An 18,724-nucleotide genomic window follows, 5' to 3' on the forward strand; every position below is an offset into this window, starting at 1 on the left:
CCAAAAAGGAGAGACCTTATTGTCTGATTTATTTTGACATTTTTATTTGTCTCAAACAAACATTGCGCTAAAGCTCAAATAAAAATCTATCACGTTCAAAGTACCAGTACGAGAACTTTTAATCACATACAATGCCTCAAAGTCTGTGAATTGCTTTGGATTTTTCTCAATTTCCACTCTTAGCTTACAACCCCCCCTCCCGAAGATAAAAGATAAACTTATTAAACCTAAATAGATAAACATACAAACGTCATCATCTTTGTTTGAGGAAATGAGTAATGCATATGTGCAAGTAAAGAAAATAGAGGAACCTTTGCTTTATTTTTGCATTTGCAAACATAATTAAAATGATCTTTTTTTCTTTTTTTCCACCCTGTCTTGTCAGGGAGCTTTTGCAATCAGACACATTTTGCTTTTCCGAGATTAGCGCTGCAAACGCTCTATAGGCTCCTCTCATTCATGTGTTTCTGCAATTACACATTTAAGTGTAACTCTGGGCTCGGTTTCCTCATATGAACTGGTCGCTTTCAGATCCTTCCCCAACATTTGAATTGGAAGTTCAGGACGTTGACTTGGCCTTTCAAAAAAAAAAAAAAAAACAAGATTCTGTGTAATGGATTTTACGCATTTGTTTCTAAAGCAGAAACGCCTGTAGGTTCAGTTGGAGCTACTTTTATGACCACCAACACGGTGAAGGTGCAGGGTGAAGCATTGAGGTGTGTCTCTGGTCTATGCTGAAATGACAGATGATGTGATTTTTTAAAATTACATTTGTGGTGGAATGCAGGATTTATTGTTCCATCAATAACAGTAAGACATCCGGCCTAACCTGGCACCGTAATGCTGGAATGAAATGCTTTCCTTTCTCTCAACTCATTTGAAGTTAAAAGTCAGATTTTGCTCTCATCCCTCCACAAGACATTGTTCTAACAGTCTTCTGGCTTGATCTTTATTGAACTGCACAGGCAGATGACCTCTTGGAGAAACTGACTCTGTTCCTGCGTACTTTGGTGGGATTCTTCATATGAACTATGCATCAGGTTCATCACCAACATTTCATGGATTAAGGTGAACCAAATGACTGGGTCAATCCAAAACATTAACCTGACTGTGACTATTTGACCTTTCCTTGGTAGAAAAACAACATGTGTTATGTAAGGTGCAAGACTCGCTTCCTCTTATATTGAGATACAAAATGTGCTGACATTTTTGTTATGAAAATGTTGCTATATTTCCAAATGGCCTGACGTTGGTAATGAATGTTTGTGACCTCCTGAACTGCAACACTCCTTACAGTTTGAGTGAACGTTCTTGGTCAACCACTTACCCCCCCAAAAATCCTGGGTATTAGTTGACTCCCTAGTCTTTCTTGGGAAGTGGTTGACAAGGAAGTTTGAAAAAACTTCCTCTATTATCTATGCAACCTGACTGTATATTGGTGTAGTCCAAATGTGTTAACCTTGTGACCTTTTCCAGCCTGATGAGAATCAAAAATGCTAAAGTGTGAAGTTTTCAGGAGTCTTGTGTTTTTGTGCCATAATGCACTTCTGACCAAAACGTGCTGTGAAGATTAAACCCAGATAAATCTGCTCATCCCAGAGTTTAACATACTTCCCTCCCTCAAAGGTAAAATTCCTAAATTTTAAAAAATGACCACAGAAGAGTCAGCATACTTCACTTTCCTCTGGATTGGGTAAGTCTTAAGTGACCCAAGTCCTACGAGATGCTTCTATAACCCTTTATGGCAGCGGTCCCCAACCTTTTTTGCGCCACGGACCAATTTAATGTCAGACGATATTTTCACAGACCGGCCTTTAAGGTGTCGCGGATAAATACAAAAAAATAAAATGATACGACCAAGACAAAAACTGTGTATTTTGTAAATATAATAATAAACGCAAATTCATTGTGTAATTGTGTAACTTTATTGGCAGCGTACTTCTTAAATGTCCCTTAATGCTCTCTGGTCACTATGGTAACGCATAAATATTTCTTTCAAAATAAGACACACAACTAAAACACAGGAAAAGACCCAGGGAAACCGAGTTAATGATAAGAACCCTTAAAACCGCTAAACTTCACACCCGAGCTTCAACTCTCGCGGCCCGGTACCAAACGACACACGGACCGGCACCGGCCCGTGGCCCGGGGGTTGGGGACCGCTGCTTTATGGTGAAGATCAGCAACTCAGAAATAACCTTTGTTCATGCCATGATTCACTTTCACAAACATGCATCGTGTAGATCAGACACTGAGAAATCTTCTTTAAATAAAAACAAGACACTCACTCTCACATCTGTCATCGCTGAAAGCACTAGACTGGGAGTTCGTCTTCATATTAACATGTTTAATTTAATTTAATACAAAGAAAACAGAAAACCCCAACAATCATATGAGGTGAGGGGTGGAAGACAGAACAAGATGCACTATGGAAAAGAGTCCGGGATTAATAATGACTAATAATTAAATGCAGATTGGTGTGTAAAAACATAGAAAGTAGAAAAAGGTGAGTGAAGAACAAACAGTGCAATGTGGGAATCTCCCAGCAGCCTAGGCCTATCGCAGTGTAACTAAGGGAGAATTCAGGGTCACCTGATCCAGTCCTTTATCAAAAAGGAAAGTTTTATGGCTAAATTTAAAAGTAGAGAGGATGCCTCTCTCCCAAATCCAAAGTGAGAGCTGGATCCACATAAGAGAGGCCTGGAAGCTGAACAACTAATCCCAAAGGTTCACCTTCTAAGGTCAGTAGATCCAACTGACCACTCTGAGGATCCAAAAGCAGAAGCATGAAAACTTACAGCATTGAACTGAAAACAAGCTGTTTATTTAGGCGAGCAACCCAAAAAGGGAAACCTAAAACTTGGAGACTCACTAAAATGATCTAAAGAACAAGGGGAGACAGCAACTATATATACAGACAACGAGACAAGGGAAGCAAACACTAAAAGCAAATCAAAGGGAAGGCTAACTCTTTTAGAAATAAAGCAGAAGGTGCAACAACTAAATAATGGATGAACTTAATACAGGAGACTTGGCACAAGGGAACAGAAAGAACACTGAGGGAAGAATTAAACTCAAACATCATACCAAATGTGGCAGGTTTGCAGTTTATTAGGATTAATTTCTGCAATGTAGACATCTATCAGGATTTTCTCCTAAATGCACACGTAGAATGAGGAATGGAAGACAATAGAAGCTTGCGACATTTGCCCTGAGGCACTATCAAAGCACGGCCCACTGATGAGAATAGTTTGGCTGATTAAATACAACTTCCAGTCTGAGTTTGGTTATCTCTTCTGCTCAGCTTTCGTAATAATGCCAGTAATCAAGAATCACTGGGTTCATGCCCCACTACCAAGTGACAAAAAGAGCAAAGGTAGACGTAACTTGTGACCATGTCGACCTGTGCGAGTGAGTTCAGGATGATTGTAAACGACCACGGCAGACCCAGTGGCATTTTGATGCTTTTATTAATCCCTACACGGTTGCTGTACATTCGCACTCAGAGCTGCAGCTCTCCCGCTTCCAGCTCAACATAACACCAACAACCCAACCACAGGACCCAGTACAATATTTAATTCGGCGGGGCGTGATTGCGGATGCCGTGCAGGTGCGTCCGCCTCCTCTGCACTGCACCGCAGGCCACGCCCCGCCACATACCCCCATCGCCCGACTGAGGCCGGGGAACCATCCGGCCGAACGTACTCCCCCCACCGCGAGCGGGAGAGGGGATCAGCCCGGACCGTCGGCGCCCCCGGGCCCTGGCCAAGCGACAGGGAGTTGTGAGTTCAGGTGGCCGCCTGCGAACCCAGCAGCGTCGGCGAAGCTGGTCCGGAGGTCGGCCGCGTGGCAGGTGGACGCGGCGCTGTTGGTACGGTCGTGCGCCCCAGCTCGCAGGCGGCTGGGCAGATGTCCGGCAGGCACCGGCCTCTGGTGGAGGTGAGGCCGCTCTGCTCACCCCGCTAACCTCGGGCTTCGGTGGCGCGGACTCCCTTAGCACGTGCACCACCGACTTATCCCGCGGCTTCTCCGCCCCTCCCGGTGGGAGCAGCTCACGCTGCGCCTCCACCGCTGCCGGCTGGAGCAGCTCCCCTCGCTGCGCCTCCGGCGCTGCCTCTACCGGCTGGAGCAGCTCCTCGGGCGCCGCCTCCACCGCTGCCGGCTGGAGCAGCTCCCCTCGCTGCGCCTCCGGCGCTGCTTCTACCGGCTGGAGCAGCTCCTCGGGCGCCGCCTCCGGCGCTGCCTCTACCGGCTGGAGCAGCTCCTCGGGCGCCGCCTCCGGCGCTGCCTCTACCGGCTGGAGCAGCTCCTCGGGCGCCGCCTCCGGCGCTGCCGGCTGGAGCAGCTCCCCTCGCTGCGCCTCCGGCGCTGCTTCTACCGGCTGGAGCAGCTCCTCGGGCGCCGCCTCCACCGCTGCCGGCTGGAGCAGCTCCCCTCGCTGCACCTCCGGCGCTGCCTCTACCGGCTGGGGCGGCTCCTCGGGCGCCGCCTCCACCGCCGCCTTCTTCCGAGGCGCAGGAACGGGCACCGGGCCCTGCAGAGCCCCTGCGGCTCCCACGCGAGGTGTGGGGACAGGCGCTGTGGCAGGCTGCGTGCTAGTTGGTCGCAACCTGGGGGCCGGCACGGGCGCCTGCACGGACTGGATCTCCTCCACTCCAGCGCCATTGGGGAGCGCCGGTGGGGGTGGCGGTGGTGTCGGGCAGGACCGGATCAGCGCCGCCAGATTCTCCATCCTCTGCAGGTGGCGTTCGGTCTGGTCCTGCAGCTCTTCCCGCCTGCGGCGCCACACCGCCGCCTGCTCCTGCTGCGTGGCCGCCAGCTCGGCCACCATTCTCGCCAGGTCCTCCCTCTGCTGGCCCACTCCTGGATCTGCCGTGCCTCCCGTCCTGGGTTTCGGCACCACTGTAAACATACACGGCAGACCCAGTGGCATTTTGATGCTTTTATTAATCCCTACACGGTTGCTGTACATTCGCACTCAGAGCTGCAGCTCTCCCGCTTCCAGCTCAACATAACACCAACAACCCAACCACAGGACCCAGTACAATATTTAATTCGGCGGGGCGTGATTGCGGATGCCGTGCAGGTGCGTCCGCCTCCTCTGCACTGCACCGCAGGCCACGCCCCGCCACAATGATATATTGTACAACCATGTTTGCAATGAAAAGAGAAAACTTGTGTTTCTGTAGGAAACACTGTGAGTATTTGGGAAATACAGAGTTCAACAGAATGTTTCCCCCATTCTTGTTAGATGGCAAGTTTTTAATGATGCCCCTGATGATTCCAGTGGGCAGTCTGAAGGTCATGATGAAAAGGTATGCCAGATGGGTTTGAAAAGAAGTAAAGCTCAGAGTTTGTAGGAGGGACCCACACAACCTTCAGGATTTCACGACTGTGAGGAAGAATGGACAAAAATCACACCTGAGCAACGCATGCCACTAGTCTATATGCGGGAGGCGTCTTCAAGCTGTCACCAACAAAGACGACCTTGTACAAAGTTAATTTCAATAAGTGCGTTCAATACTTTTGTTCCTGTGTCATTTCTCACTATTACACAAAACTTAATTCATGAACATCTATTCTTTGATTAATTTGCATGTGTGGATTGGATGGGCTGTTACCAACATCTGGTGAGAATTTCATGTCAAGAGGACTTTTAGAAATATATTTACTTACACAATTGTTGACATGTTCAATAAGTACTTACCTGCTGTGCATATTTCAGAAGCTGCAATGTGAAATAAACAAAGACTCTACAAGTAATTAGAATTTTGGCAACGCTGCAAACAGTTTGATAAAAGTAACCCAGTTCAACATGAGAAAATATTCCATAATACTACAAAGTGTAAAGTGTTATTGATAGTGTTTGTGACGATGTTGCTCTTTTTACTACAAACTATTAACTGAAAATAACTGGTTCTTGGTGAAGATATGCTGGGAACTGACAGGTTCTGACAATGATTTACTAGATCTGTTTTAACCAAGGTCATTTTAAGTGAACTGACAACACTTAGCAAACATTCAGAAACTAAGTGCAAACAGTGTCATCTAGTCCAAAAAACAACTTTGAAATTAAAAACCAATCCAGAGAGATCTTTTTACAGTTTAGCTACTGTAAATGTATTTGGTGATGCAGAAATGAGAACGTATACGAACTCTGAAAGCTTGTGAGTTTATACGTACACTGGAATCAACACCAAGGAAAGTTTAAGTAAAAGACATAAAGAAAGCTGAAAAATGCTGGCTCATGAAAAGAGCAGCAACTACAGAGATGATTACCATGATTTGATAACAAATTAATATCATCTCAATGAGGCTGACAATCAATTGTACACAGACACCAATATTTCTCCTTTTAAAAGGACACAAACAATTTCGATAGCAAAAGTCCTTTAATGACACAGTTTTGATTAATGAGCACTCGTTTCTATTTGAATATATTTGTGCTAACAATACCGCTGTTCAGAATGTCTTTTAGCTTTGTCAACTCAGAAATTGGATGGTGTAAGTTTTAGGAGACGAGGGCGCCATGGTGTGGTGTTGTGCGGTAAGAAGAACATTCACCCTGTCTGATCTATCACCAAGTAAACTGTCACCAACTAAACCAGAAATCTACAAATCTATTATTTGACCACAATGGCGCTAGAGTGAGCTGCAGCGTGGCCTTTTTATGTTTCAGATATGCAGTTTTAAGTGTTACCTTAGTTATTTAATTCATTAATTCATTTTAATTTTCTTTACTTATGCTTTTAGCATGTACAGCACTTTGTGAACTCTGGTTTTATGTTAAAGTGCTTTATAAATAAAGGTGGTATGGTATGGTATGGTATGGTATGGTATGGTATGGTATGGTATGGTATGGTATGGTATGGTATGGTATGGTATGGTATGGTATGGTGTTTACAGCTACCAGCAGCATTTCCTGCAGAAAACTCCTTTCCTTGCAATGTGTCTTGGAGCTAACTTTTGTGAACTTCCATCATAGCATGGAAGGTAAAGGCAAACTTCCATTGTCGATGACTTAACAGCAAACATGCAAATTGAATTATCAAGAGAAAACAAAATGAAACATTAGTATGAATCATTCTAGCTCTTGTGGGTCTAACCACTGAGGGACTTCTCCAGCACACTGATCTAGAGTGGTAAACCAGATAAACCAAAGAAACCACTAGTGAACTGTCTCTGTGTGAGGTTGAAGATAACATAATCTGTGTCTTAGTCAACACGTTCAAAATTAACAAAATAAATCAAAGTATGGATCAAAGTACGGATTACTTACAGGATTATTGTAAGTATCTGAAAATGAATGGAATGGAATCTGCAGCAGTACAGCACGGCAGAGATAAACGGATATGAACATTCACACCAAAGTAAAAGAAATCTGCAAAACTGCATCTGTGAAAGAGACAAACATCGTTTGAGGTTATTGCTTCCATCGATGTGGTTCACTGATACGGGCGCTTCCCAGAGAAGCGACCAGAGGCCAAAATGGGTGACTGTTACATTTACAAGAGCCTAACTTGTAATTTGAACAAAAGAATTTCATGTTTCTATCATGAACAGAATTAAATCGTGAAGGATCTGCATAAAATTCAACAACTTAATTTATTCTTTCTTTATTCCATCTCCTATGTGGGTATGAGTTTCTGTGAGTTTGACTCTATTTATGTGTTTTGTTGTATGTATATCGTCATAAGTGTTTTGTGAGTGTTGTTGCTCATCACAACAATCAGATAGGCTCATGGAGTTTTTAAAAATTGCAGACCTAATATTGCACTCTCCTTGGCATATCAAAACACTAATATGACAAATATTTTACGTACTGTCCCGTCATATGTACTAAATATACTAAAGTAGTGCGCGGTGAGCGTATTCTGGGGAACCTGGACGATGCTATTCGAACGAAGGCGGAAGTTAGTACCAGTGAATCCTCTTGCATTCGTTTTTTCGTCTGTCATCTTCTCGCGATATTACAGTAGACTGACTCTGGTTATTGCAGAGTTGAGTCTCTACGGCAACATAAAAAGCAGTGCCGACGAGCTGCGGTACTATCGCTCATACATTTCCTTGTCCTGTTGTTATTGAGACCTGACAAACCAGATCCTGCGCGTGCTGTGTTGGACGGTATCATTTTGTACAGGTGAGCGGCTTCGGTTTATTTATTATTATTATTATTATTATTTTTAACTATGTGCCCTGCTAAATAACTGCACAGGACTGACACTCATTATGATTTGAGATAGCGTGACAGCGAGCGCGTTACATATAATGTTAATGCACGTCAGTTAGAAGCGCTTTGACATCGTGTTGAACTTTCCTCTGGTAAAATCAACATCAGCTTCGTTGTTAGATTTTTATTGTGCTATCAGGGTAAAGTTCATGTAATCCTTGTGTAAATAGTCTTTTAACTTATTGCAGATATATCAGAGTGATTATCTATTATGATCATCAGTGTTGGTTGTAAACTTCTTATGCAAAATGCTGTGTAACACTGACTGGACCTAAAACACTCATGTAAGGAATGATGTCACTGCTCTTACTTCCAGATAAACTCTGGACAATGGTTCTATTATGCAATCATGTTGCAACGCCTTTTAAAGTTCCAGCTGACTTTTGATCACATGTAACCCTTCATGTTGGGTATTTTGCTCACATGGTGTAATGGATCTCACTGCTGATTGTATATGGTGTTATTACTGCTCCTCCAGACACTGAAGATGTCCCTGTCTGGCTGGGTATGCGTAGTAACTGGTGCCTCCCGGGGCATTGGCAGAGGAATAGCTCTACAGCTGTCTGAAGCAGGAGCCACAGTCTACATCACAGGACGCCAGGAGAAGACTCTGAAGCAAACTGCTGCACAGGTGGGCTTTTAACACTTGGAGTCTTCTAATAATTAGACAGGGAGGCATTTTTAAATGCAGCTTATTGTATCGTGGCTTTCATTTGTGATTAGTGGAGTAAGTTCTGAAGTAAAGCAGATCCTCCCCTCATGTCCCATATCAGTGTTGCAGCTAAAGTGTTGGCTCGTTCTGCTATGTTATTATTTTTTCACTGTTGACACAGGTGACGGAAAGGGGTGGGAACTGTGTACCAGTTATCTGCGATTCCTCAAAGGAGACCGACATTCAAGGACTGTTTGAGCGAATTAGACAGGAACATAACGGCAGACTGGATATACTGGTTAATAATGCCTATTCTGGAGTACAGGTTGGATCACTAATGCTTTATCATTTCCTGGTAGAATTATTTCAGAAGCACCTAATATGGAGTAAATCTGCGTGAATGAAATGACATATGTGCTTTACTTTAACAAAACACGTGGTATTGTTTCAGGATATCTTTGAGAACATGGGTAAGAAGTTCTGGGAAACTGAGCCTTCTATTTGGGATTCCATCAACAACGCAGGCCTCAGGTACTGTGTGCTTGGGTGTTTAATCATGAGATAACTCACTCATTGTGAGCAAACGGCATCCTATCATGTAACAACTGGCCAATACACAGATGCTAGAAAAAAAAGTTATATATTAATATTATTAATAATATTTGCAGGTCATTAAATGAAATAAGTATTTGATCCTCAAACAAAACTTGAGTACTTGGTGGAGATATCCTCGTTGGCATGCACAGCAGTAGGATGTTTCTTGTAGGCAAACACCAGGTATACATGCATCTCAGGAGGGATTGTGGCCCACTTCTCTTTACACAAATGACTTCTGTTTGGCAACTCAGAGCTTCAGCTTAGAGATCTGGCGACTAGCTAAGCCACTACATGACCTTAATGAGCTTCTTATTTAGCCGCTCCTTTGTTGGCTTGGTGGTATTTGGATCATTGTCATGCTGGAAGACCCTTCATGACCCATCTCCAGTGTTCTGTCTGAGGGAAGGAGGTTCTCATTCAGGATTTTAAAGTCCACGGTCGTGTCCATTGGCCCCTCATTGCAGTGAAATTGTGTTGCATGTTTAGCAGAACAACAGCCTCAAAACATAATGTTTCCACCTCTGTGTTTTTGACCATTGGTCACCATCTCTTTGGGTCATATTCCTTATATTTCTTCCTCCAAACACAACGAGACCTTAAGTTTTGGTTTCATCTGACTACAGTACTTCCTCCAAGCTTTATTAGACTCATTAAGGGCCTGTTCATGTGCATTCTTGAGAAGGGCAGATTTCAATTCATTACAGCATAGTGTGTTACCATTGGTGTTCTTGGTGTCTTTTGAGATGATCCACTACATGATCCACTACCATACTGTTCAACTCTTTGGAAGTGAGCAAACTTCAGCAGGAGATCACATGATGCACACAATCCAACCTAGAAATGTTTTGAAATAAAGTAAATGGTAGAAATATTATATGACTTACTTAAGTTTTTCGACATCTGGCAGGGGGCACTATTTTTTCTCAGTTTACGCAGCCCGGTTGATGGTGGCTCAAGGTCGGGGTTTGATAGTGACCATTTCTTCTTTTGGAGGGATGCGGTACCTCTTCAATGTGCCATATGGTGTTGGTAAAGCTGCTGTAAGTTGTCTTCTTGATCAAGTATAACATGTGTTACTGATATTACTTTCTGATTGTTTTAAAGGCCTTTATTTTTTGTGGTTTGTTCCCAGTGCGACAGACTGGCATCAGACATGGCTATCGAGCTACGCTGCAGAGGTGTAGCTTCTGTCAGCCTGTGGCCAGGAGCGGTAAAAACAGAACTGGTGTCTCAGTTGATACTGGCGAAAGAGTCACCGTCTAAGGTAGATTCCCTGTAATGAAAACTCCTTTTTCTGGTTGCTGCTTCAATTGTAAGCTAAACTTGTGTTTTTTGCTTTTTTTCTCCCCAACAGTTTAAAAATGTTTTTGCTGATGGAGAAACCACAGAACTGAGCGGGAAGTGCATTGTTAACATGGCAAAAGGTACAACTTCAGAAATTGGTGCTCACCTCACAGTGAGACTGTTAAATAGACACCAACACCCCCCTGATGGACATTAAAATGTCTTTCTGGGAGTTATTGTTTCTAAGAAACAGATACCTTAAATGCTGAGGAATTCTCAAGAGTATTTTGAAAATGCTTTTTTAAGTGCACGCAAAGAAACCATATTTTGATTTCCTTTTTGGCCGACAGATAAAAATCTGATGTCACTGACTGGGAAAATACTCATGACTTCTGATCTGGCAAGACGCTATGGAATAAAAGATGTCGATGGTAAATTTGTGATTTCTTTTTTAAGATTTGAATATCTTAAACTTCACTACTTGGCGCTTAACAAATCTATTACGCAAGCTTTATGTCCCAGTTGCTCTAACATATCAGTACTGGTAATAAGCAAAATAATTTTGAATGTATGGTCAATCCACCAGTGTGCACAAGCTCTTTAATCGAAATTATATTTGTAATGCTAAAATATAATTATTGTTGTTGTCCATTAACTTTCAAGTGTACTGTTTTACAAAAATCAGAAAAAAATGTAAAGCACATTATTATTTTTTGATTAACAGGCCAAATTACAGTTATTTACTAACATCCTTAAACGGGAAAATTAGTTTTAGTGGTTGAATGTTATGCTTGATTCATTTCTCAGAGAAACCCAGTGTAGCGGCTCAAATTTGGGAATAAACACGTGAATTATTTTGTTATTTTCTTAATAGATACCATAATTTATTTGTTTTAAGCAAGTTTTAGACAGACTTTTAAATATTGGTGGTCTAATAAAGTTTATTAAGAACCGTACTCTGAACTTATTGTCTGCTTACCCACAGGGCGAAGTGTAGCTGATTACACTTCGATTAAATACCTCCTGTCCCAGGTCCCGTACCTGTCCTGGCTGTCGGTTGCCGTGCCCTCATTTGTACGTGTGCCACGCTTCGTGATGACCCTGGCATTCAGCCGGTTCTAAAGATTTCCTACATAAACTCTCTAATGGCAGTGTTGTCTACAGTCGCCATTTTGTTTACTAACAGTTGAAGGGTGACGAAAGACTTAAGATGAGCACTTTTTTTTAAAGGAATGTTTATCATTTTACATATGTGCACACACACAAACACACACCCCTGTGTAAGTACTTAATGACTGTGATTCTGTGGTGGTGGAGGTAAATGAAGTAAACACAAAGGATGTCCCTGTATAATTTTCCTCAGATGAAGACACAATGTGAAAACCTGAATGTCTTATTATAACTACATATTATGGTTTTCTTATATATTACGAAGCTACGAATGATATTTCAGAAACACAAGTGTATTTTGCACTTATTTTTGCATTTTATAAAAACTGTATTACGTATTCTGGACACACAGTACTGCTAATACTGCACCTGGCTGGCTAAATAACAACCAGTTAAATAAATGAGTGCTAACCTGTTGCTGTTTATTTGTTTTGTTTTGTTTTTTCAAAATATCAAAATTGAAAAAAATCTAAATTGAAGATTTTTTATTTGCAGACATTTAAAAGAATGAAGGCTTAAGTTATCTTGGCTTTACTTGTCCGATCTAGCAGTTATGCCCATCTTTTATAATATTCATGCTTCCAGGTCTGACAAGTGAAGCCAATGTGGAAATGCCTTTCTTTCTAATAACCAAGAGGGGGCAACTGTTACATGTAGAAAAACAAGACCTCCTGTGATATTCTATGGTAATACAGCCATTATTTCCCTTGCTCTGTGCCTATGTCAACACTCTCATGGTCCCCAGTAGAATCACAGAGCAGGACAAGCTAGTTTTTAAAATGTGATTGACTCGTCATTAGCCAAAGAACAAACAATCTCCCTAAATTTCACAGTCAGATCCATCCTGTGCTCATGATGCCTAGAAATGCACAGCTTGAGATTTCACAGCAGGACTTCCCTAAGCAAGGACTGATACCACAGAGCTGTGTACTTCCAACTTGTCTGCAGTTGCAAGTATCACAAAGATGGTTTTGAGAATGTTGAACAGTGTTTCTGTGAATTTCATCTGTGGACAGACTTTATTAACACAACAGTGTTACAAGGTGAAGTCACAAAACATGAGAGGTGTGAAACGTGACAGCTGTTCAGAGATAAGTGTAGACCATGAACTCAAGAACTTCAAACACGTGTACACCAGTAAGATAAACCCTTACTTCTGTTGTTAGTTTGCGAGTTCACACAGAGCCACTTTAAAAATATATATACCGAAATCAAGTCTGTGCAATGCGAATTGTTGTGTTTACTAAATATTAAATATTCAGTGAACTGTTCTACTTCATTTCTCTGTGTTTCGTTAACTTGTAAACCCACAGATGGCCAAAGGTAAGGATCCTAAATAGTTTGTAAAACCAGGATCAAAGAGCCGGTTCCTAACGGGAGTTCCTGGAAGAGAAAACAAACAAAAAAAGATGCTGACGAGAAGTACTCCAAGTCAGGCGGGGAGAGTTGATGGATGACCAAATGATCAAATTTACCAACATGACTGTAGTCGGAAATCACATCAAATTTTTGTCGGCCGCTTAGGACAGCGGGAGGGCGGAGGGGAGCTCTGATGGGTGGTTGACGTGAAACTGTTTAGCCTACTGTTAGTGATATATTATACAGGCGCTTCCTCCCTCCAATCCAAGGCCTGCTTTTCATGGACTGGCACACCCACACCCCGCCGTCACTGTTGGAGAGTCAGTTGGGCCTTCTGGTCTTCCTGGTCCTCAGCTCCGCCTCGCCTCGATCTGGCCGGACAGGGGAACCACTTCACAGTTAAAGAACAAAAGCAACAACGGGAGGACCGAGTGGCACGAAATAACGGCGGCTCGGATTGAGAGTCTCACGGATTGGAGCTTTGTGCCGTCTTCGGCAGGAATTAGCCGACGACTGAACTCCTAGAAAACGCGACAAACTTGGTCGCCTCGGATCTTTGTATCCTGACCGTAATCCGTCGAGGTGCTTGATAAATAAGACAAGGGTCAAACAAACGGACGGACGGTATCGTTTCCCAGCTCTGCCTTTAAACTTCGGCCATATAAAGCGAGGTGCCAGGGGGGAAACCTGATTTTCTTCGCTTTTCCTTTCGCTCAAACGGACCTCGGGAATAAAAAAAAAAGGGCTTGTTTGGCATTTTTTGGTAAGTTTATTTTTATGTTTCACTGAAGCGTGTCTGACGACGAAGTGCGCCTGTGCAGTGTGAAGCGTTTTAGTTAGTACGCCATAAAGAGGGGGGGAGACGCTGGACTGCTATTGTAGCTGACACGGTCAACATTTTTGAACTTTTGGAGCTTTTTCTTCCGCGAAAACAAAAACATGGTGTCTAAACTCCCAACGGTTTAGCGGGTAGGGGGATGAGTAAGACATGAAATATATATTTAAAAAAAAAAAAAAAAGATTGTGGGGGTCGCCACATGATCTCATCCCCGTGGGTTTAGTCTACCACCAATGAGTAATTCAGTGATTTCATAATTGTTAGCTAATGTTTGTGTTACACTTCAGCATTTCTTTTGTGGTTCAGGCGACCTAATCGCCGGCAGTGGCTTAACCTCGCAACTAAATGCGCAACTATTGCTCTTCCAAATAAAGATTAGAGCCTTCCAAATTAAGAGTAGCCTTCATATTATGAAACTGTACGTTGTGAGGTGTCTCCACCCCTGATTGATATAATTGAATAAAGACTGCAGTGGGACAAAATGTCAAACAGTGGTCTAGCACTTATACTGAATCACTGTTTCATGTATGTAATAGAAGCTTTTGTGAATAGTTGGAAGCAACACCTGTTGCTTAAAAGCAATTTGATAATAATGGTATTAATCACCTTAGAACTACTTTAACTAGGAATATTTGATTGTTAATAGTGTGTCTGGACTTAGACTCGAGTACGACGATGCAAATGTTTTGGTGGCTGCCTTTGTGAAGAGGCTACACTTATCTCTTCGAACTGAGAACTTGGAAGTGGAACAAAGCCTGAGTGGGAAGGGGCGAGAAAGCAGACTGTGATGGATTGCTCATTCTGCCCCCACCCTTTGCAGCCAGTCCCCCCACTCATACAAAACAAAAGTCAGCCATCACACTCTGGGGGAGGGGAGACCCAGTCTGGATAGAGTGTACCACTAGTTTCATTGAGAGTTCAGAATAAGGAGAGCAGGGTGGGGGTGGCAGCTGTCCCATAATTGACTTTGAGAATGAATGAGAACATGGCGATCTTAAAACATCTGAGTCTGTACTCTTGAGAGGACGTAGGCCTTCCTTTTGCGATAATCTTGTCTTTAGTTTAAACAGTTTGGCAGCTGGGAAAAGCACAATACTAAATTATGGTTTCTGATTCTTTTCTAGGTGAAAGCACACATTTTGATAGCCCAGATGGCTACATACACTGAACATAACGGCAGACATGGACTACCTTTGGACATGAAGGAGATGCTAGAAGAAAAAGTAAAGACAGAATGTGAAGAAAACCTTGAATCCAAATGCTCATCCAAGGATTTGCGTGACTCTCCCTGCTCAGCTGAAAGCAACACAAGTGGGGTGGCTAGTTTCACCACCAACCACAACTCTGTTGTGTGCCTGCCTCTAGTGTCAGAGGGACTGAAACTGGTATGGACACAGTCTGATCAGACCCGTGAACTCGACACCATCCCAGAGCTGGTCAAAGCCTTCAACTTATTTCCCTACCCGTCGTCTCGGGAGGTTAGCGCTCTAGCCCGGGTCTGTGCCTTGCCACTGGACAAAGTTAAAGTGTGGTTTATGGTGCAGAGAATTAAATATGGAATTAGCTGGTCCTCGGAAGAAATTGAGGAGACACGGCGAAAGCTGGCAGTGCCGGAGCTTTGTGATGACTCAATTGAAACAAATGAGGAAGACAAAATGAAAAACAACACAAGTTATGAGGAATTGATAATTGAAGACAAGGATAGTGAAGAAGAGGAGAGTGCTCTTTCTAACTACCCACCTCAGACAAACGGCCCAAAGTGTGAGTCACTAGATTCATACAAGCCAGCCAAATCCAGCACACCGTGTTTCAGCTCAACCCTCCCACCGCCTCAGGATTCGTACTTCTACCACCCACCAGCAGACACGCCAGCAGCCGATGTTTCCTTTGACCTTTCAGATTCTTCTCCACGACAGCACCGCCATGGACGCTACAAAAAGTCTAAAGCTCAGCTTGCTGCCCTTCGCAAAAGTTTTCTAAGAGAGAACTGGCCTGCAGAGGCAGAGCTTAGACGCTTGCAGGAAGAAACGGGGCTGAGCCGTAACGACATTCGTAAATGGTTCAGTGACAGTCGTTACCAGCTGCGCGTCGGTCGAGGAAGCCTGGCAGCAGCCCAGAACTTTTCTCAGCAAGCTGCTGTGGGAAGTAAACATGATCAACAGTCTCAGCCTCTTCCACTTATTACTCAAAAGTCTCGTCAGCTGAATGGGGCGAAAGGCCATGAGCCAGCACGTAGCAATGGGATTAGAAATTCACACTTCTTCCAGACCTTTTTGTCAAATAGCCTGGAGGCATTTGGGGAAAGGGTTCTTGAGGCACAAGGGCACGATGTTATTGAGGATCTTTCAGGGGAAGGAGACACTTTCAAAGATGAGGAACAGTGTGATGAACGACCCTTACAGTTGACAAAGACTTGCAAGATTGAGCCAGATGTTCCCCTGGAACCATTAAGTATATCCAAATACTCTCCTTATTCTTCCCCCTCAGACAGCCCACCATTGTCTGTCTCACCTAACAAACCATTTTCAAATAAAATCACCACATCAAAGAAGCTAGGCCAGTCAGCCAAAACCAGTCCCTCCACATCTACATCCCCTGCCCTCACTCCTGCTGGGCGACCAAGAAAGACCAAGGAGCAGTTGGATGTGTTAAAGCAGCATTTCTTGCGTTGCCAATGGCCTAAGAGTGAAGACTACACTGAACTTGTTAAGCTTACTGGTTTGCCACGGGCAGATGTTATTCAGTGGTTTGGGGACACACGCTATGCTGTCAAAAATGGCCAGCTGCGCTGGGTAAAGGGGGTCCGTGATCAGTTCTTGGCAGAGCTGGCTTCCCAGCAAAGCAGCTGCGGTTTAACAAACGGAAGTGGAACATCCTCTCGGCCCGGGGGTAGCCGTAAACGAAAATCTCAAGCAAATGGAAGGAGTGCAGATTCCCCAGATATCCAGCCGTTGGTTAACTATTACCTTTCAAATGGCACACTACATGAAAAAGACCTTGATTCTCTATGCAAGAAATCGAGAATGAGCTACCAGCAGGTGCGGGATTGGTTTGCAGCTCAGGACGTTGGGGAAACTGAGCAGGAATCTATTGTTGTTACTTAATAACATTTCTACAAGTTGAGGTGCTCTTCAAATAATTTGCACCATGAAGCATAAATATTACTTTGGTTAATATTGCTTTAACTGAGCAGGTTTGTAACATTCAGTCTTCCCACTACAAGCCCAAAGTGAGGTTTGTGTTTTATATGTGCTGCATTCCCTGCTTTCCCTAATATATTTGGACTTGAAATACCATTGTGCTGCCTACATTACTGTAAATAGCGCAGCAACTTGTACACTGGTTTGCTTTATTTTTTTGAGCTTATTATTTTTGTTTAGATATCACTACAGAATTTCTAGTATATTATGTAGTTTTATAATTTAAATTGGTTGTACATTTGGTACCTGACTGTAGCAAACAACCTACTGCTCCATAAAATGTCTACATTGACAAATTTGTTGACTGATCACTGTGTGTAACCATTCCTTTATAGCCAACAAGTCCTCATCATGAAAAGCACACTGGACATGTACACTTTAAATTGATGTCTTGCACTTTGGTTTATGATCCTGCTGCCGTTATGTTAATTAAATCCAATTATTTCACAGAACATAAATTCCTAATTGTACAGTGTTGTTCTTGATATTTTTAAACTCCTCACTTTTCTTTTTAAGTTACAGAAAATACAGCTAAATTTAATAGCTACAGCATATTTTTGAAACACATTCCTCAATATCCATTTAGTCTCTCTGCTGTAATTCTTAGTAAATAAATAGCTTGCATACAAGTGCACCTTTGTGACAGTAACAGTCAACAGTACTAAGAAGCAGCAGACACATCAATGGCATACAAACACCAACCCACTCATTGATTCAGTTTTGGGTTTTTTTTGTTTTTTTCTTTGGTTCCACCCCCCACCCCTATTCTGTCTTAGTAGTTAACTTTCAGGTTTATAATATAGACAAAAACAGTACTGTGTAATCCAAAGAAGTTTTGTTTTTCAGATAACATTATGATTCATAACCCAAGCATTATCAAATTGTCTTATCAGTTTATGTATTTATTAGTTATTTCCTTCATGGCTGTGTTTGAGAGATGAAAAATGTTTTAGTTGACATACCAAGAATGAAGTGGGCTTTAAACAGAGTCCGTTTAGTTTCTTAGAAATGCCTGGACAAAGGCTGGAAATGTTACGAAGCAGTGTGCATCACTTTGTTTTGTCATCCTGTTAGTCAGGAAAAAGCTAATGTGTCATACTTTGGGGAAATGTTCATAACATGTAGTGTCCTCCTTGGTTGATGTTCTCTTTTTTTTCCCCCCCCCTTGTTGGAAAACTTCTTATTTGCACATTTGTGTCACTGGAAACCAGTAAAGCATTGACCTTTATAACTGTGTGCAAAGTTTTTTGTTGTTGTTCAATGTACTCTATGAATATATCTGACTATTTATTTTTAATCCATGTTAAGTTTTGTTGTGAGTGTGAACCACGTGAAATTAATGCATCAGCAGTGTACTTGCAGAAAGATTACGATGACTCCAACTAAGTTGTCAG

At 42.7% G+C, this 18,724-nt stretch overlaps 2 protein-coding genes across 2 annotated transcripts; both read left to right on the plus strand.

The window, feature by feature from the left end:
• The first annotated feature begins 8,015 nt into the window (after positions 1-8,015).
• dhrs1 (dehydrogenase/reductase (SDR family) member 1) lies at positions 8,016-12,214 on the plus strand. Its single transcript, XM_085378110.1, has 9 exons — positions 8,016-8,140; positions 8,709-8,861; positions 9,064-9,207; positions 9,334-9,413; positions 10,387-10,519; positions 10,612-10,743; positions 10,834-10,903; positions 11,114-11,194; positions 11,749-12,214. Exons 2-9 carry the CDS (start codon positions 8,718-8,720, stop codon positions 11,883-11,885), a joined length of 921 nt encoding a protein of 306 aa, XP_085234236.1. The 5' UTR covers positions 8,016-8,140; positions 8,709-8,717; the 3' UTR covers positions 11,886-12,214.
• A 1,446-nt stretch (positions 12,215-13,660) lies between these two features.
• On the plus strand, positions 13,661-18,530 carry homeza (homeobox and leucine zipper encoding a). The gene is made up of 2 exons (XM_085377911.1): positions 13,661-14,055; positions 15,255-18,530. The coding sequence occupies exon 2, from the start codon at positions 15,282-15,284 to the stop codon at positions 17,232-17,234; it is 1,953 nt and encodes a 650-aa protein (XP_085234037.1). The 5' UTR covers positions 13,661-14,055; positions 15,255-15,281; the 3' UTR covers positions 17,235-18,530.
• Positions 18,531-18,724: the final 194 nt, after the last annotated feature.

This window comes from Diplotaxodon limnothrissa, linkage group LG18, assembly GCF_057381915.1.
Source record: "Diplotaxodon limnothrissa isolate DT_005_m linkage group LG18, D_limnothrissa_male_GT1.1, whole genome shotgun sequence".
In the NCBI taxonomy this organism is placed as follows: domain Eukaryota; kingdom Metazoa; phylum Chordata; class Actinopteri; order Cichliformes; family Cichlidae; genus Diplotaxodon; species Diplotaxodon limnothrissa.